The 17,717-nt window shown below is 36.2% G+C and overlaps 2 protein-coding genes across 4 annotated transcripts in view; one reads left to right on the plus strand and one right to left on the minus strand.

Moving 5' to 3' along the window:
• Window positions 1-8,936, plus strand: part of LOC137408730 (sodium- and chloride-dependent betaine transporter-like) — a 53,464-nt gene extending 44,528 nt beyond the window's left edge. For all 3 annotated transcript variants that reach the window (XM_068095310.1, XM_068095308.1, XM_068095309.1), the window contains 4 exons: window positions 2,632-2,732; window positions 3,543-3,725; window positions 4,984-5,069; window positions 7,253-8,936. In XM_068095310.1, the coding sequence (XP_067951411.1) occupies window positions 2,632-2,732; window positions 3,543-3,725; window positions 4,984-5,069; window positions 7,253-7,343 (461 nt within the window). In that variant the 3' untranslated portion in view covers window positions 7,344-8,936. The remainder of the gene's footprint in view (window positions 1-2,631; window positions 2,733-3,542; window positions 3,726-4,983; window positions 5,070-7,252) is intronic.
• Window positions 8,937-9,066: 130 nt separating this feature from the next.
• LOC137408728 (zinc finger C3H1 domain-containing protein-like) overlaps window positions 9,067-17,717 on the minus strand; it is a 62,318-nt gene continuing 53,667 nt past the window's right edge. Inside the window, exons 24-31 of the mRNA XM_068095306.1 lie at window positions 17,378-17,482; window positions 15,683-15,790; window positions 15,391-15,541; window positions 15,114-15,214; window positions 11,109-11,216; window positions 10,642-10,681; window positions 10,492-10,554; window positions 9,067-9,465 (exon numbers count right to left, since the gene is read on the minus strand). Coding sequence (XP_067951407.1) covers window positions 9,337-9,465; window positions 10,492-10,554; window positions 10,642-10,681; window positions 11,109-11,216; window positions 15,114-15,214; window positions 15,391-15,541; window positions 15,683-15,790; window positions 17,378-17,482 — 805 coding nt within the window. The 3' untranslated portion in view covers window positions 9,067-9,336. The remainder of the gene's footprint in view (window positions 9,466-10,491; window positions 10,555-10,641; window positions 10,682-11,108; window positions 11,217-15,113; window positions 15,215-15,390; window positions 15,542-15,682; window positions 15,791-17,377; window positions 17,483-17,717) is intronic.

A 17,717-nucleotide genomic window follows, 5' to 3' on the forward strand; every position in this document is an offset into this window, starting at 1 on the left:
GAAACAACCTACTCCGACTATGAAAACTAGAGACAAGTAGTAATATTCATCAAGGCAGGAATATTGGCAGAGAAGCCAATCAGTCAACCTAGACCCCTTCATCGACAACAACTCCTTGATATCGCTGCAGCAAACATGATTAAATTATATATTTTATTTCATGTATAGATATATTATAATTTATTACAAACTTGAGTGTGCAAATAAAATATTTCAAATACAAATAAAATTTTACAAACGATGAATGGAGTAAATATAAACAGTTTAGTCTATATGTCCATTTAATAAAATTAAACTGGTACTCTTGATAAGTGAATACTAGCGTGTAATGGTGCTCTCTGACTAGTTATTTTGGTAATAGCAGCTCTGTCGCTGTCACTGTCTTGGGTAGATGTTAAAGGCGATTCTCTCGCTACTACATGACTGGTAAGGAAGTTATTATCAGAACTCTCCTCGTGGCTTACTATTGCAAAGTTCTGCCGGTTGGCCAAAAATTTGTGCACATAAAGGCGTTTTTGTTCCTTTTTTAAAACAGATATATTCTCCTCGTTAGCAGCTGTGGTCACTTCTACCTCAATTTCAAGACCTCCCTGAATGATTGGTAATCTTCTAAGAATGACATCTACCACCCTTGCAGTCATTGTGCTTTCGTGTATGATGAAAGACCTCTCTCTCTCTCTCTCTCACACTAAAACAAATAACGAAGCGGAAGGGATGAAAAAAATAAATAGTGTGTTTTATCGAAAAACCAAAGTAAAATTCAACTAATTTAGTAAATGGTTTTGAAAAAACTCATTAATTACCACAAATTGTTGGTTCATCAAAAGCTTCCAAATCTATGAATATTCGTGAAAACCTCTGAACGCAGCAAACAATTTATAGCCTAGCACAATCGACCCGTACTTGTAAGCTAAATAGAAAACGAAACACGCAATGTGCGCATGCGTAGAGTTAACTCTATTGCTAGACGTAATAGAGTTAACTCTTCATAGAGAGTGACAGTTTTCAGCCACGAATAAATTAATCCGCGAATATGCATGAAATGGCAATTTTCGCGAAATTTAACTTCGCAAATAACTTCATCCTGTAGGGTATCGACCTGGTGGAAGGATATGCGTGTGAAGTTTAGATAAAATTGCCCAAAAATGTGGAAATGCATAGCATTTACTTGGACTAACAGACAGACAATGTCAAGGACAAATGTGGCTTTCTTGATACGGGTGATTAGTAAGACACTAGCGTAAAGCTATATTTCTATTCGTCACATCAGCCTTGTTGACTTATTGAAAACACAAGCCACTCACACGTACATCACTGACCGTAATATAACTCTCTACTTAGAGTGCAATCATGTCAGGACAATTATTTTACTTTACAATTTCTATTGTTATATTTTCCTTGTAAGTTTTTAGAATAATCCCATGAGTAATAATGAATAATCACACGAGCGAAGCGATTGTTTGGGAGATTTATGACAAATGCATATGTGCACACAACTCACGAAAATTATTCTTGAACGGCCGTCGCAATTGCCCAATTGCCTAAGGTTTCTGTAATTAACGTAGAAATACTCAAAGTAATCGTTTCTTTTTTGCCGATTTCAAAGTAACTGACATTTTGGACACTTATGAGCACTTTGGTATTCCAATTGGTGTCCAAATCAGTGAAAGTAAAGGAAATGACGATAATATTTTTTCTACCGGTTCTTATGAGATTATTACAATATTTAGTTATAAGAATAATTATTTGATTTTATAAGATTTAATTATAAGAATAAGCATTCGAATTTACAAGAGCAAAGTATATAGTGACCGATGTTGGGTAATATGTTACTGTTATTATTTTTTCTAAATATTTTTGTTGATTAGATTATCTAAAAATCTATATAAATATCACAGTGTCTTGATATTGTTAGCTATGACGTTTGGAAATGTAAACAAAATTGTGCATTTGTTTTTTATTATTACTGTATTACTACATGTATATTAATAATATTGGTTATTCTAATAATATCAGTGAATTTTACTTCTAATATTGGCTAATATTGCATTTCTCCTATTACAGGGGGAGAGATATAAACATATAATATTTTCCTCTCATTATTGATGTTTGTTGTACATAATAACACCCACACCCAGTACATTACAGCTACCATTGCAGTTATCCTATCGCACTGCAGTGCCATTTGACTGTTAATATGGCATTTCTCAACCATCAGTACCCTTTCTTTTCTCCAATATCACTTTGGTCGTGGGCTGTATGACAGGAATTTTTAGTAGCAGTATGGTGGTACGACGAACTAAATCCCAATGGGTTGAATTGCTAGCACGGTTTAATTTATAAATTGAAGAAATACTCTTGCGTGGTTTCCGCATGCGCAGAAAGAACATTCAAAACCAATTTTGTTACCTTGCCAGGATGCCTCAAGCAGTAAATTCGGGATAACTCCGCACTTCATATCAAAGCGAAAGGAAGGCTGGGTTTTTTAAAGCCAATAATCTTTTACCTTCACTGACACTTACGGTAATTGCGAGCCCGGTAAATCTATTATCAACTTGTTTGCTCATCACTTTGATATCTCAAAGATATGCTAGTTCTTTTGTTACGATTGCTCAATTCTTGTGTTTTCAGGTGCAGAGAGAATGATGTCTGACATCAAGGTCATGATAGGTTACCGACCACATGTTATCTGGGTGTACATGTGGCGGTTTGTTACTCCTCTAACAGTCACGGTAAGAATAATGAAAGTAAAGCCATTTAATTAATAATTAGTAGTTGCGCTTTGAGACTATGTTTGGTAATTACCATCAGGCATGTCATGTGGCCTGCATTGATTAGGCACTTCTATTAGCCTACTAGCGTATCCGCATCTCTTTGGGACACTTAATCACTATGTTTCCATGATGTGCAGCACTGTGATGCAGCCCCCTCCGAAGTCGAGGGGATTGTATGTTTACATGCTGCCCATTGGTTTTCAGTAAATTAGCCAGAAAAGAGAAATTGTATAAATCGAATCGCCTGATGGTGAAATAGAATCGATCATGGATACCGAACATCAGAAATAGTCTTTTTATGCTTTTGTCGTCATTATACTTTTTTTTTACAATACACATTCACAAGGTTTTACAAACATTAACACAATTTTTACAAAGTAATATATTTTAATAAGTATTTCCAAGTAATATATTATTTAAACGTTACTTTAGGATCTGCCACCTATTTTTTGAAAAGTGTTGGCATAGATAACAATCATCTTCGTGGGTGCAGACCATAATTAAATTTAAGTGAAAGAAGATCGGAAGAATAGAAAAAACAAGATTAGCAGGATAACTTATGTACTAGTTCATGGCCCTCGATGAGTCGGCCTCCACAGCAAGAGAGCTATGCGCAGCCACTGCGCAATGCCGTTTCCTTGCTGCGAATTACGGATCAGTGCGCAGTGATTTCAGTGCGAAGACGCCGTTTCCATGATTCGGAGAGGGCGCAACTCTGAAGTACTGTGTATCATGGAAACATGGTGAATGTTTGCTGTCTGTCCACAGGCTATGCTCTTCTATTCCCTCGCTATGTACCGAGCACCCGTCTACAACGGAGTTATAGAATACCCTCCAGTTGCTATAGGCCTCTGCTGGGTGTATGCCCTTAGTGCTACCTTCCCTATCTTTGGCTACGCTATCTACCTTGTATTCTACAGGTCGAGGCAAGAGCCACTCTCCATTGTTCAGGTATATTCCACTGCAATCCTTACAGAGTCTGCAGTTTCTACAGTTCAATAATATGTTGATGTTCTAATGATGTACGATGTATGTACAATGTATGTACGATATATGTATGTACGATGTATGTTTTGATGTATGTAATGATGTTATGTCAAGAACGTTTTGCTAATGAAATACATTAAGTTTTTTTTGAATGAAGGGGTGTGTTGCAACACACATACATACACAGACGGTCTACCATCTTTTGCATATTGATTGCAAGTAATGGGCTTTTTTGAAAGACAGGTTGGTGAATAAGAAAACAGTGAGTTTCCTTAAATGTTGCCCAAACTCAATAAGAAAGGTTGAAGACTTGAACAAGAACTGGTTGAAGACTTGAATAAGAACTGGTTGAAGACTTGAATAAGAACTGGTAGAAGACTTGAATAAGAACTGGTTGAAGACTTGAATAAGAACTGGTAGAAGACTTGAATAAGAAATGGTAGAAGACTTGAATAAGAACTGGTAGAAGACTTGAACAAGAAATGATAGAAGACTTGAACAAGAAATGATAGAAGACTTGAACAAGAACTGGTTGAAGACTTGAATAACAACTGGTAGAAGACTTAAATAAGAACTGGTAGAAGACTTGAATAAGAAATGGTAGAAGACTTGAATAAGAACTGGTTGAAGACTTGAATAAGAACTGGTAAAAGACTTGAATAAGAAATGGTAGAAGACTTGAACAAGAAATGATAGAAGACTTGAATAAGAACTGGTAGAAGACTTGAATAAGAACTGGTTGAAGACTTGAATAAGAACTGGTAGAAGACTTGAATAAGAAATGATAGAAGACTTGAATAAGAAATGATAGAAGACTTGAATAAGAACTGGTAGAAGACTTGAATAAGAACTGGTTGAAGACTTGAACAAGAACTGGTTGAAGACTTGAACAAGAAATGATAGAAGACTTGAATAAAATTTGGTAGAAAGTTCCTCTCAAACTTACTACTTTGTATGAGCATATTAAGTGACTGTTAGTTAGTAGCAATTGTATCGGATTCACATTGATTCATATCTTTGAAATAGGAAAGTTACTCTATTAAGTTCACTAAGTTCATCCCTGAAGCTTAGTGGTTTTTTCTCATATTCACTTAAGCTCACGAAGTACAAGAATTTTGTATCTGAAACATGAAGGGATACATTTTATGTTGGTAACATACATTATTGATTCAAGTAAATCAGCTAGAAAATGCTAAAAGTGAATTTTTCTTGTTTTTTGCAGAGATTTGTCAAGTACACCCAACCCACTCCTGAGTGGGGATCTCAAAAACACCAACGAATAGTTATGGATGGTCCGTCGATAGAAAGGTTTGTCATGTTTTTTTGTTTTTCGCTACTGGAACTCCATTCAATATATCTTTGTTTTCTTGTCTGATTACGGTCACTAGCCTTTATGTAGGCCTGTTTCTGTAATTATATAACATTGTATACCCTAGTCATCAGCATGGTCATATCATCACTACGATTTAGTGATGGTTCACAATAGTTAGCCAAAACCTTAAACATTAATTGCGGATTCAATGCAGTGCATTGTCGTGATAGTGAATAATATACACTTTTGATGGAAGTAATATAGATTAGCTTCGAGTCATTACTTATGTTTATTATACTACTAGGTTACCTTGCAAATGCCTCTTTTCAACTAGCCGTAGCTTATATATACCGTAAAATCTCTATTTGAACGCTATGTCATTCTATTTTTTAACTCTTCTCATATAGCGGCGGTTAATTAGAGTTGGAATCAAAATAAAGGGTGGCACTGCATTTTTCCATTACCTCGTCAGATTTTTGGGACGATAAATTTACCCCTTTTACAGGTAAAGTGATGCTAATGTCACTTATATATTCTACACTTTCCATTGATGAATTGAAATTAGTTCCATCGGCCTCAACATTTTTTCTAAAATGTTTTTCATATACATGTATGTCAAAATATCAGGCTGAGTTGAACAAGGAACTACTTGGATTATAAAATGTTAGTGTGGTGCTATTATTAATTATTTTGATGGTGCTGGTTTCAAAATTTAAAAAAAAGTGTAAAACTTTAGAATTAGAAAATGGGTCTAACGTTTTATCTTTTAAAAACATTTGCAAACATTTTATAGTGAGAGTTCGCCATAATAGTGGCTGCTATTACATCGTACGGTGTTCCTAAAAAGTATGTTCACTGTTCATCAAAACGTTTTAAAGTCTTCAGGGAAGATTGTAAACTATATAATGGACGAATCTGAAAGCAATAGTGATGATTTAGACCGTAGTGACTTTAAGTCAGAGTGTAGTTCTGATGATTGTGACGATCAATCTTCTCAGGTACACTGTCACTAAAATAATGGCAACCATAACAGCAACATGAGAAAAAAGTTAATTGCTATTAATGTAATTGAGTTATTGTTAGTGCTAGTTATTGTTAGTACTAGTTATTTTTAGTACTAGTTATTGTTAGTACTAGTTATGGTTAGTACTAGTTATTGTTAGTACTAGTTATTGTTAGTACTAGTTATGGTTAGTACTAGTTACCGTTATTATTAGTACTAGTTATTGTTAGTACTAGTTACCGTTATTATTAGTACTAGTTATTGTTAGTACTAGTTACCGTTATTATTAGTACTAGTTATTGTTAGTACTAGTTATTGTTAGTACTAGTTATTGTTAGTACTAGTTATTGTTAGTACTAGTTATTGTTAGTACTAGTTATTGTTGCTGACGCCTGTCAGCTCTAACCATAAGCTGTCTGCCCCAATCTTAAACCACCTGATACTCAGAAAACTCTGAGTCACCATTGCTAAAGCTGGAAGCATTGTTACAATTTTGTTGTTTTCAATAAAACGTGGAGATGCAGTAATTCAGCAAATTAACGATGTCAATTAATGCAGTAAATTAAATAACAATGTCTATGCTCGAACTTGTAATTGAGGAAAATCCCTAACGAAGAGAATCTTCGAGGTCACACACAACAGAGAATCTTCGAGGTCACACACAACGGCGTTTACAAGGATAACACTTATTATGGCCTATATAAAAGTTTCATGCTGATGATTGGTTACAGAAGAGATCTTATATTTATCGCTCGTAAACTCTTTTTATATGGATCATTATATACGTCACGAATACAGCACCCGCTCGAATCTAAGCATTTCACAAAATGATCTCATTCAAATGCTTATATTTCTTGACAGGGTTAGTCTACAAAGACAAAAATAGCATCAAATTGTAGCTGATGTTTTAGCCTTTTATTGGTCTTAATTTCATTAAATCGGCCGTCTTGACGCAATCACATCTCTAAGTAACTTGTCGAAAAATTGCTTTTACTTTCTTTCATATTTAAATTTGAGCATTTTTACCAATTTCAGCTGCAGGCTATTTCAGTAATGAGTCCTTAATTATGCTCATAAGCTTTGGGAATGTTTTACAATGTTTCACATCAGACTTCAGATCAGACACAAGTGCTGTTTATGGCTTTTTGCCTGAAATGCCATTGGTGACGTTTTTAGTGATGTGGATGCTGTTACTTTAATGAACGTATCTACTACAGAAGGCACTACAGTTATGGATTCTGCTTCAAGTGATGAGAAAATTGTGTAAAGCTGAACAAGATGTGTAGATCTAGCTTCTTTGCTATGCAATATTATACTAATATTGCTCCACTTGGATGCAAAGTCATATACATAGCTGCTGCCTGTCAGGTTAAAGGGTAACTCTACTATACCAGTTGTTGGGTCTTGTCTTTATCAGTGTTTTTAGATTTATCTTCTCTTGAAGATCATTTGATACATTTTTAAAATGGCGAACATAGATTTACCTTTTTTGGTCAGTTATGCACCAGTTGGAAATTTTAGATGCATAAATCATTGCAGGCTGTTAAATCTGTATCAGATGTTAGAATATGATTTGCCAGACACGATCATTCGTGCTCACAGGCCTGTAAGTCACACTAGTGTTAGGTTTTATGTCCTCTTCATAGATATATGCTTACAGCTCTATGATTAAATTTGCTTGCATTCTCATCAGCGTGGTAATTGTTCTTATCTGTTTACAAGACTGATCTTTCAACAAACAGTCAATGTTGAATAGTGCTCAGACCAGATGTTTTAAGTAGTCTATTTCATACCTAACCGTTCAGTTTATGAATTCTATATGGTTGTATACTCATTTAACATGTTGTTATACATGGTTAAAGGAGTTGTCTTATTCCAAAGGTTATTGGGTTTACTAAAATAGACACTTGAATGCAACAGTCTACATATTCTTTCACACAAATATACTTTTATGAATTTATTGGGTTTATTTTATCTCGAATGGATGCTCCCTTGCTATGAATGTCCAGCCTTCGATATCTCCGTGATGTTGAACAGAGTCTGCTAAATTTAGAAAGAACACCAGAATTCTGTACTGTAGAGAGTAGGTTGGATTCTTTTCTAACAACAAAGAGCTCGACAAGCAGTAACTTCCTGTCAACCCGCAGTGATGCTGCTGGCCAGTTTGGGCCTCAAAGAGCCCATCTACAAACTGAGAACTTTGTCATGTTTAAGAAAATCGAGTGAAATCAAATGAGCACGACTGAACTGCCCAAATTTGCATGAACCAAGCATGTATTTGTATTTTACAAACATTAGCATTGGAGGCTAGGAGCATCGTTTCATTACCAACTCATATACGCAGGGCTCAACATGATCGACTAGATTCAAGTTTTTATTTTGTCCAGATTAAGTGAAACTCCATTTATATTTGTTTCTCTTACTAACTTAGAGACATCAGTTATTTATAGATGGTTAGCAATTAAATAGAGAGCTTCATTACATAAGGCTACCAATTCCAGGCTGTCTACCGCAGTACATTCTGGAAAACTATCATTTCTTGAAGGCCAACTTTGAGTTCTAGCCAATGTACCTTTAGCTCTTATGGTTCTTTAGCTAGGGTGTTGTTGCCCAATAAAAGTTACTCAACATTTGGCATATATGGTGGTGTATTTGGGCATATACACTGTATGGTGGTTTATATTGGGCATATATGGTGGTTTATATGGGCATATATGGTGGTATATTTGGGCATATATGGTGGTTTTACAAAATATCCTTTTATAGATTTAATAATCCACACAATATCGTTATTTTATGCTCTTGTTTTCATTTGGCAAAACCTTTTGTGCCAACCCAAAATAGGACTGTTGACAAATGATGCACGAGTTCTTTTAAGCACAAACAACAAGCATCATTCTACAACAGTTTTGTTTTAGGCTAGAAAATTTTGATAAATAAACCAGAACAGCAACTACTAGAACACGACAACTCTTGTCTTTTTTGTTTTCATGGTGTATTTCAAGAAACTAACAAAATTTACCAGAGGTTCATGGCAGTACAAAAATACTATGCATGCTAATACGTAAAAAAAACTTTCAAAAATTCAAATTTGCATGAATGTATAGGACGTATCAGGATAACATACACCGCATATACAAAACTGGCACCGTTTCAGGGATTCCTTTAGCAAGGCCTCCCATGGTGCTGTACAATATATCTAGATTCTATTGCAAGTTCTTTGCAGATTCATCTAAAGATCCTAGCCTGGGCTCAACACATCAGGGGAAGAATTCTGTCGGCAGCGATGATAAAAATGAATCGATATTCACTTCGGTCTCTTTACAGCCCTCGATAGCTAGCTTGACTTGTGCGACTGGTACAGGCAGGCTCATCATTATGCTCAAGTACTAAAAATTACACGCAATGTGAACAATGTTTGTATGTGAGTGTGAACAATGTTTGTATGCGAGTGTGAACAATGTTTGTATGCGAGTGTGAACAATGTTTGTATGTGAGTGTGAACAATGTTTGTATGTGAATGTGAACAATGTTTGTATGTGAGTGTGAACAATGTTTGTATGTGAGTGTGAACAATGTTTGTATGTGAGTGTGAACAATGTTTGTATGTGAATGTGAACAATGTTTGTATGTGAGTGTGAACAATGTTTGTATGAGAGTGTGAACAATGTTTGTATGTGAGTGTGAACAATGTTTGTATGTGAGTGTGAACAATGTTTGTATGTGAATGTGAACAATGTTTGTATGTGAATGTGAACAATGTTTGTATGTGAATAAGAACAATGTTTGTATGTGAGTGTGAACAATGTTTGAATGTAAGTGTGAACAATGTTTGTATGTGAATGTGAACAATGTTTGAATGTAAGTGTGAACAATGTTTGTATGTGAATGTGAACAATGTTTGTATGTGAGTGTGAACAATGTTTGTATGTGAGTATGAACAATGTTTGTATGTGAGTGTGAACAATGTTTGTATGTGAGTGTGAACAATGTTTGTATGTGAGTGTGAACAATGTTTGTATGTGAATGTAGTATAGTGGGAGAAACTTATAATAGGAGACAGTAGGAGAAACCTAAACTTATAACTTTTGAATGGCATAAAGAGGGCTAAAATAGATAATGTAGTTAGATAACAGATTTGATTAAAGTTACGATTTTGTTTTTCTAGTAAGGCTGGTGAAAAAAGTTGTATCACTTTCAGCAGAAACCTTTCCTTAGATGATTTCAAGCAATTGGTTGGCGATTATGAGAGCACGCTATGAGACAGTTCAGTACCATAGTACAGACATGAGTTGATGAGCTGCATATTAACGCAATAGAAAAATTGTTAAACAAAAATTTGCGAAAAAATGAAATATAAGAAAGGTTGGTGCAGTGAAGCCTCAGGGTAGTAGTTGATAGATAATTGATCCTACTTTTTTCCACAGTAAAACTGAGTAGGGCATCAACTCCACAGCCCGTCTTGCTAGACTGAGAGCCTGTAAAAACAAAGAGAATGGCAAAGATTAAAACGTAGTATGAGAAACTGAGCAAGGAAAACAGATAGTTTGTCTGAAACAACTAACCTCATACATTCTCCTTAGTTTGACCATAACACTGATGTACCTGCAATATATATTTATATGTGTACATGTATATCTATGTGAGGCTGTGAGAGAAGCAATCTGACCAAGATTCTTATGGACAGTATAATGCAAACATGAAAATATGTGCTCTCACGAGCACAGATTCTATTAAAACTTTTAACTATCTGCCAGTGAAACTTAAAATGCTGAATTTGGTTTAATTTTGTTATCTTTACCTAAGAAAGAACAAAATGGCTAATATTAAAAGCACTAATATTTAAAAGATTATTAAAAAATTCATGTAATATTTTGGTTGTGACAGCATCAACTTCATCACAAGAAACGAGTGATGAATATTCTCATATGATGTACATAGAATATTCTATAGGCTAAAGAATTTCAGACTTCTATATCTCCAAAGAACGGAGTGATAACGGAATGGACATGCTACCATCTGCAGTACATACATTATCCACATAGGTACATTGGCGATAGATTTTTGGGACAGGATTCCTAAAAGATTGCTTATAGACTCGTAATCCTGGTCGGTTCTCTCAAGATACAGCTCACACAGCCTACAATAGATACGAGACTCTGCAATAGAATCGAGACTCTGCAATAGACACGAGACTCTGCAATATATACGAGACTCTGCAATAGATACGAGACTCTGCAATAGATACGAGACTCTGCAATAGATACGAGACTCCACAAGAGATACGAGACTCCGCAATAGATACGAGACACTGCAATAGATACAAGACTCTGCAATAGATACGAGACTCTGCAATAGATACGAGACTCTGCAATAGATACGAGACTCTGCAATAGATACGAGACTCTGCAATAGATACGAGACTCTGCAATATATACGAGACTCTGCAATAGATACGAGATTTTGCAATAGATACGAGACTCTGCAATAGATACGAGACTCTGCAATAGATACGAGACTCCGCAATAGATACGAGACACTGCAATAGATACGAGACTCTGCAATAAATACGAGACTCTGCAATAGATACGAGACTCTGCAATAGATACGAGACTCTGCAATAGATACGAGACTCTGCAATAGATACGAGACTCCGCAAGAGGTACGAGACTCCGCAATAGATACGAGACTCCGCAATAGATACGAGACTCCGCAATAGATACGAGACTCCGCAATAGATACGAAACTCCGCAATAGATACGAAACTCTGCAAGATATACGAGACTCCGCAATAGATACGAGACTCCGCAAGAGATACGAGACTCCGCAATAGATATGAGACTCCGCAATAGATATGAGACTCCGCAATAGATACGAGACTCCGCAAGAGATACGAGACTCCGCAAGAGATACGAAACTCTGCAATAGATACGAGACTCTGCAATAGTTACGAGACTCTGCAATAGATACGAGACTTTGCAATAGATACGAGACTCTGCAATAGATACGAGACTTTGCAATAGATACGAGACTCTGCAATAGATACGAGACTCCGCAATAGATAAGAGACTCCGCAATAGATACGAGACACTGCAATAGATACGAGACTCTGCAAGAGATACGAGATTCTGCAAGAGATACGAGACTCTGCAATAGATACGAGACTGCAGTAGATACGAGACTACGATAGCTGGGCCCTCTGTGAGGCACATTCACAAAGAGCCCCTATCTGATTATTATGTAACCTTCATAGTCACCATTTTGAGTGAACTTTTTCCGTTCTAACATTGCAATGTAAGAAACTCAAAAGGCAACTTTCAATCAACTTATGTAGATGTATATTGTTACAATAAAAACTATCCAAATTCCATTTTGCTTTGCCAGCTGATAGGCCTACCCACTATCTCAACAACTAAGACCAGGTTTGACAACAAATAACAGCCTAAATAACACAAATGTGACAAGAGTTGTACAGTGTCATAGAGACTGGATGTGACACGAATTGTACAGTGTCATAGAGACTGGGTGTGACACGAGTTGTACAGTGTCATAGAGACTGGGTGTGACACGAGTTGTACAGTGTCACAGAGACTGGGTATGACACGAGTTGTACAGTGTCATAGAGACTGGGTGTGACACGAGTTGTGTTGTGTCATAGAGACTGGGTGTGACACGAGTTGTACAGTGTCATAAAGACTGGTCATATTGGCTGTTTGAGTTTTCTTTTGAGGATTTGTTTACTCTACAATAAGTTGGGAAGAACTGGAACACATGGTACCTCTACTTACAACAGCCTCTTTGGAGAAGATGAAAGTTTTTTTCAAGATATAAGTGGGAAAGTGACAAAATTGCTTTGCTAGGAATGGTTACGGGGCTCGAAGAGAATGGTTACGGGGTTCGAAGAGAATGGTTACGAGGCTCGAGAAGAATGGTTACGGGGTTCGAAGAGAATGGTTACGAGGCTCGAAGAGAATGGTTACGAGGCTCGAGAAGAATGGTTACAGGGTTCGAAGAGAATGGTTACGGGGCTCGAAGAGAATGGTTACGGGGTTCGAAGAGAATGGTTACGGGGTTCGAAGAGAATGGTTATGGGGCTCGACGAGAATGGTTACGGGGTTCGAAGAGAATGGTTACGAGGCTCGAGAAGAATGGTTACAGGGCTCGAAGAGAATGGTTACGGGGTTCGAAGAGAATGGTTACGAGGCTCGAGAAGAATGGTTACGGGGTTCGAAGAGAATGGTTACGGGGTTCGAAGAGAATGGTTACGGGGCTCGACGAGAATGGTTACGGGGTTCGAAGAGAATGGTTACGAGGCTCGAGAAGAATGGTTACAGGGCTCGAAGAGAATGGTTACGGGGTTCGAAGAGAATGGTTACGAGGCTCGAGAAGAATGGTTACGGGGTTCGAAGAGAATGGTTACGGGGCTCGAAGAGAATGGTTACGGGGTTCGAAGAGAATGGTTACGGGGTTCGAAGAGAATGGTTACAAGGCTCGAGAAGAATGGTTACGGGGCTTGACGAGAATGGTGAGGGAAAGATTTATTATAGGAATTCCGTGAGGAGCTGAAAGAGTTGCAAGCTCCGGAGGAGTTTATTGATGACAAATATTTGAGCTATTATTATTATTACCGATCATCTTTGAGAGATGAGCAGAATCAGACAGCTGAAAACTGCATTGAACAACTTTTTAACTCATTCGCAGCAGATTCGCATTTATTATTATAACGTTGCTAGGCACCCAAAGCAAGTTATCTCGCCTCTGAAATTTATCTACTCCTTGTATCGTTATTTTCAAATTATAGAAAATTTTTTTTGATTAGTTGGAAAGAAAAATTTCTGCCCAATCAGAAAAACGTACGATTATGTCTCTGGCAAAAGTTATAACCAAAATACTACACCCATATCGACATCTGCCTAAACCGGAAATCATCATGGCGACTTAAAATTTTATCGTTTGTGATCAATTTTCTTCAACTCCAGAAATAAATATGCAGATTCAGAAATGGTAAAACAATAAAAAACTGCATAAATCAGATCACAACATTATTTTTAATGTTTCAAAGTTTTTATTAACTTTTAATCTTGCCAATCGTTATGCTCAAATAAAAATGCACTTTTTAGGTTGTCAACAGTAGTTAGGGTAAAATTATCATTCAATTTTGATAGGATCATATTGATTGTTAGAGCTGCCTAGGAAGTCTGAAAAGTCAAGAATAGAGTTATTGAACATAATTTTATTAATTGAAACATGTTTATGACAGTTTAATTGAATTATATTGTCGTGTAGACTTGCTATGCTTTGGTTTGAATGATAATACTCGTGAGGAAAAGTTCGAAATTAGAGTTTCATGGTTTTCATGTTCACGATTAACTGTATATGTATAAATAATATTCATAACTGTGTATTGTATGTGATAAATAAGTATTTTTAGTCAAACTTCGTATATTTTGCAACTTTTATGGCGCAAGTCTAACTTTGTTTCAGAAAATAACAATTTTTTCAAAATTAGAAACTTTCTGAAACTACCTTCATTGAGGCACAGATCTACATGAAAGGGATATGAGTTGTCTATATGAATGTAATATCATTTGAAAGAGGAGACTTGGCTGGCTCTTGTGAAACAGAAGTTAAAGACGACAGACAATGGAGAAAATTTTTATTATGAAATTTATTTGCGTACATAATTCATATTTTGATTAGTTATACTCAGTAATTTTTTTTTGTTTGTAAGTGCAGAAGTGCAGGTTAAGTGTTACTTAATTCAATTGTTTGTTATTGCTACAAATTTTGAGAAATTTTGTAATACATACAAACATTTGTCCAGATTTGGGACTATGATCAGATTACTGCGTTTATAGCATAACAAGCGGCTCTAATTACACAAACTGGTAACCTTAGGTTCAAATTACAAAAACGACATTCAGGACGAATTAATTTTGTAAATTGAACTGCTACTAAAGCTAAAAGAGCAGAGAAGCGGATGTTCAAGCAAAGCTGTTTATAGCCAAACAAGCTCCTGTAGAGTTCCTTTACCTACCGCGGTATTAGCTGTATGTTGTCGGGATACTTGTGCATCCAGCTTTCATACCAGGTTGTAATGTCCAATGGGTGCAGGGACTCAGCTACATACCTTATGATCTGAGAAAGAGACACTCTCAACCATATTAGAACAGACAAGAGACAACAATCTCAAACAGAATAACAAGTGAAGAGATCAGACTGGCGTTTTTTTACACTTTTAAGGTAAAAGGTAAAGGTTGGAAAACTCACCCATACCATTGATCAGTGTAAATTAGAGTAAGAAAGTAGAATACCTTGTTGTGAAAGGAGAAATCTGGGTGCAATCTCCCAGATGGGCTCATGAACTTGCTTGGCATAGCGCAAAGGCATCGTGTTACCACATCTAAAAACTCCTTCATTTTAGTTGTAGCGGCGGTCGCGAGCTTCATTCTATATCCCACATACCTTTACACAACAAGAAGACACAACTCCATAGAGCGGGTTGTCCAATCAGATGTTTGTAGATGAAGACATGCCGTCACTTTTATAACGACATTGAATACATAGTTCTAGGCTATGCAGATAGAACAACCATACAATACAAACCTCCAGCAGAGGAGCTGTACATCAGACTTTTCTGTGAGCCTCGACAGAGCGGTCTCATACATTTCTATGATGAAACTATCTTCTGCCCCAGTTACCTCAAGGTAGTTCCTACAACATCAACACACAGCTATACCTGAGCGAAAGACATCGTTTTCTTATGTGAATCTGCAACTGGTGTACAAAATGCTAATCTTTCTTCAAGTATAAAATACAAAATACAGTGGACGCTCCTACGACGTAAATAATCTGTTCCAGGAACGTTTACGTTATAGGGATTGTATGTTATACAAACAGTAAAATACATGTAACTTGCCTAATCCGTAACAAGATCTTTCCAAACTCACCCTTTTGATCAAACAAAAAGAAAAACAACTGACTGTACTTTTTAATTTGTGGGCTGTACCACAACTGCAGTACTATTGGTTTGTATCATCTTTTTCCTTTTTCCTCAATTTCACTCGTTTTATGGTTAATGATTGCAGTAATGTTACATTAAGTACATATTCGATGGCCAATTACGATTTGTTTAATTTTTCTAGACAGCAAAATGTATTCTGCAAAGTAAAACTGATAACAAATACGTTTACAATAGAGCGAAACAAAAGAATACTTTTACTATAAAAGCGGTTTTACCTGTTTGTCGTCTATTTGTATTCAGACGGTCAAGGTGAGAATAAAAAATAAATTTCGAAAATAATCTGACTCGTGACATTCAGATTGGTAGACCGATGCTGTGACGCCTGCACCATAAGTCACCTTTCAATGTTTATGAACAATTGCGCAGCTACACATTCTCTGTTTTGTCGACACATCTGACGATCTATTACGGAAGTATACGTTATAGGAGGTATACGTTATAGAAGGTGTACGTTTTACGAGGTATACGTTATAAAAGGTAAATGTTATAAGAGGTATACGTTATAAGAGGTATACATTATATGAGGTATGCGTTATACTAGGTATACGTTATAGGAGGCATACGTTATACAAGGTATACGTTATAAGAGGTATACGTTATATGAGGTATACGTTATATGAGGTATACGTTATAGAAGGTGTACGTTATAGGAAGTATACGTGATAGAAGGTATATGTTACAGGAGGTATACGTTATAGAAGGTATACGTTATAGAAGGTATACGTTATAGGAGGTATACGTTATAGGATGAATACGTTATACAAGGTATACGTTATAAGAGGTATATGTTATATGAGGTATATGTTATAGAAGGTGTACGTTATACGAGGTATAAGATTATAGAAGGTATACGTTATAGGAGGTATACGTTATAGGAGGTATACGTTATAAGAGGTATACGTTATAAGAGGTATACGTTATAAGAGGTATACGTTATAGGGGGTATACGTTATAGGAGGTATACGTTATAGGATGAATACGTTATACAAGGTATACGTTATAAGAGGTATATGTTATATGAGGTATACGTTATAGAAGGTGTACGTTATACGAGGTATAAGATTATAGAAGGTATACGTTATAGGAGGTATACGTTATAGGAGGTATACGTTATAAGAGGTATACGTTATAAGAGGTATACGTTATAAGAGGTATACGTTATAGGAGGTATATATTATAGGGGGTATAAGTCATGGGAGGTATAAGTGATATGTTAAGTTAAGTATGTAAAGGTATACGATATGTTATAGAAGCGGCTGTACTAAAAATGCACTTACCCAAAGTTAAGCCAGCAATAAACTTTATTTTCTCTGTACTCTGGTTGTAGTTTTAGTGTGGGATGGGGTTGCCCCACAACCGGTACCTCAAAGTCTAGCAAGACCCTGGAGCAAAACATCAAATCCACTAAAACCCTTCACCGTCGTTTGAGAGTTATACTATAATGAAGGTCCTCCACCACTTGAGTATTCAAACCATATAATTAAATGCACTTCAAGTCTTGTTCGCGTTAAAATTGAAGTTGGTAGGTTAGAAGTGTGCAATGTCTAGCAACACCTAGTTACATTCGCCATAGAGTAGCAGTGTTCATAACGACCTCCGAAATGGCCATCGTCTTCA

This window comes from Watersipora subatra, chromosome 11, assembly GCF_963576615.1.
Source record: "Watersipora subatra chromosome 11, tzWatSuba1.1, whole genome shotgun sequence".
Lineage (NCBI taxonomy): Eukaryota > Metazoa > Bryozoa > Gymnolaemata > Cheilostomatida > Watersiporidae > Watersipora > Watersipora subatra.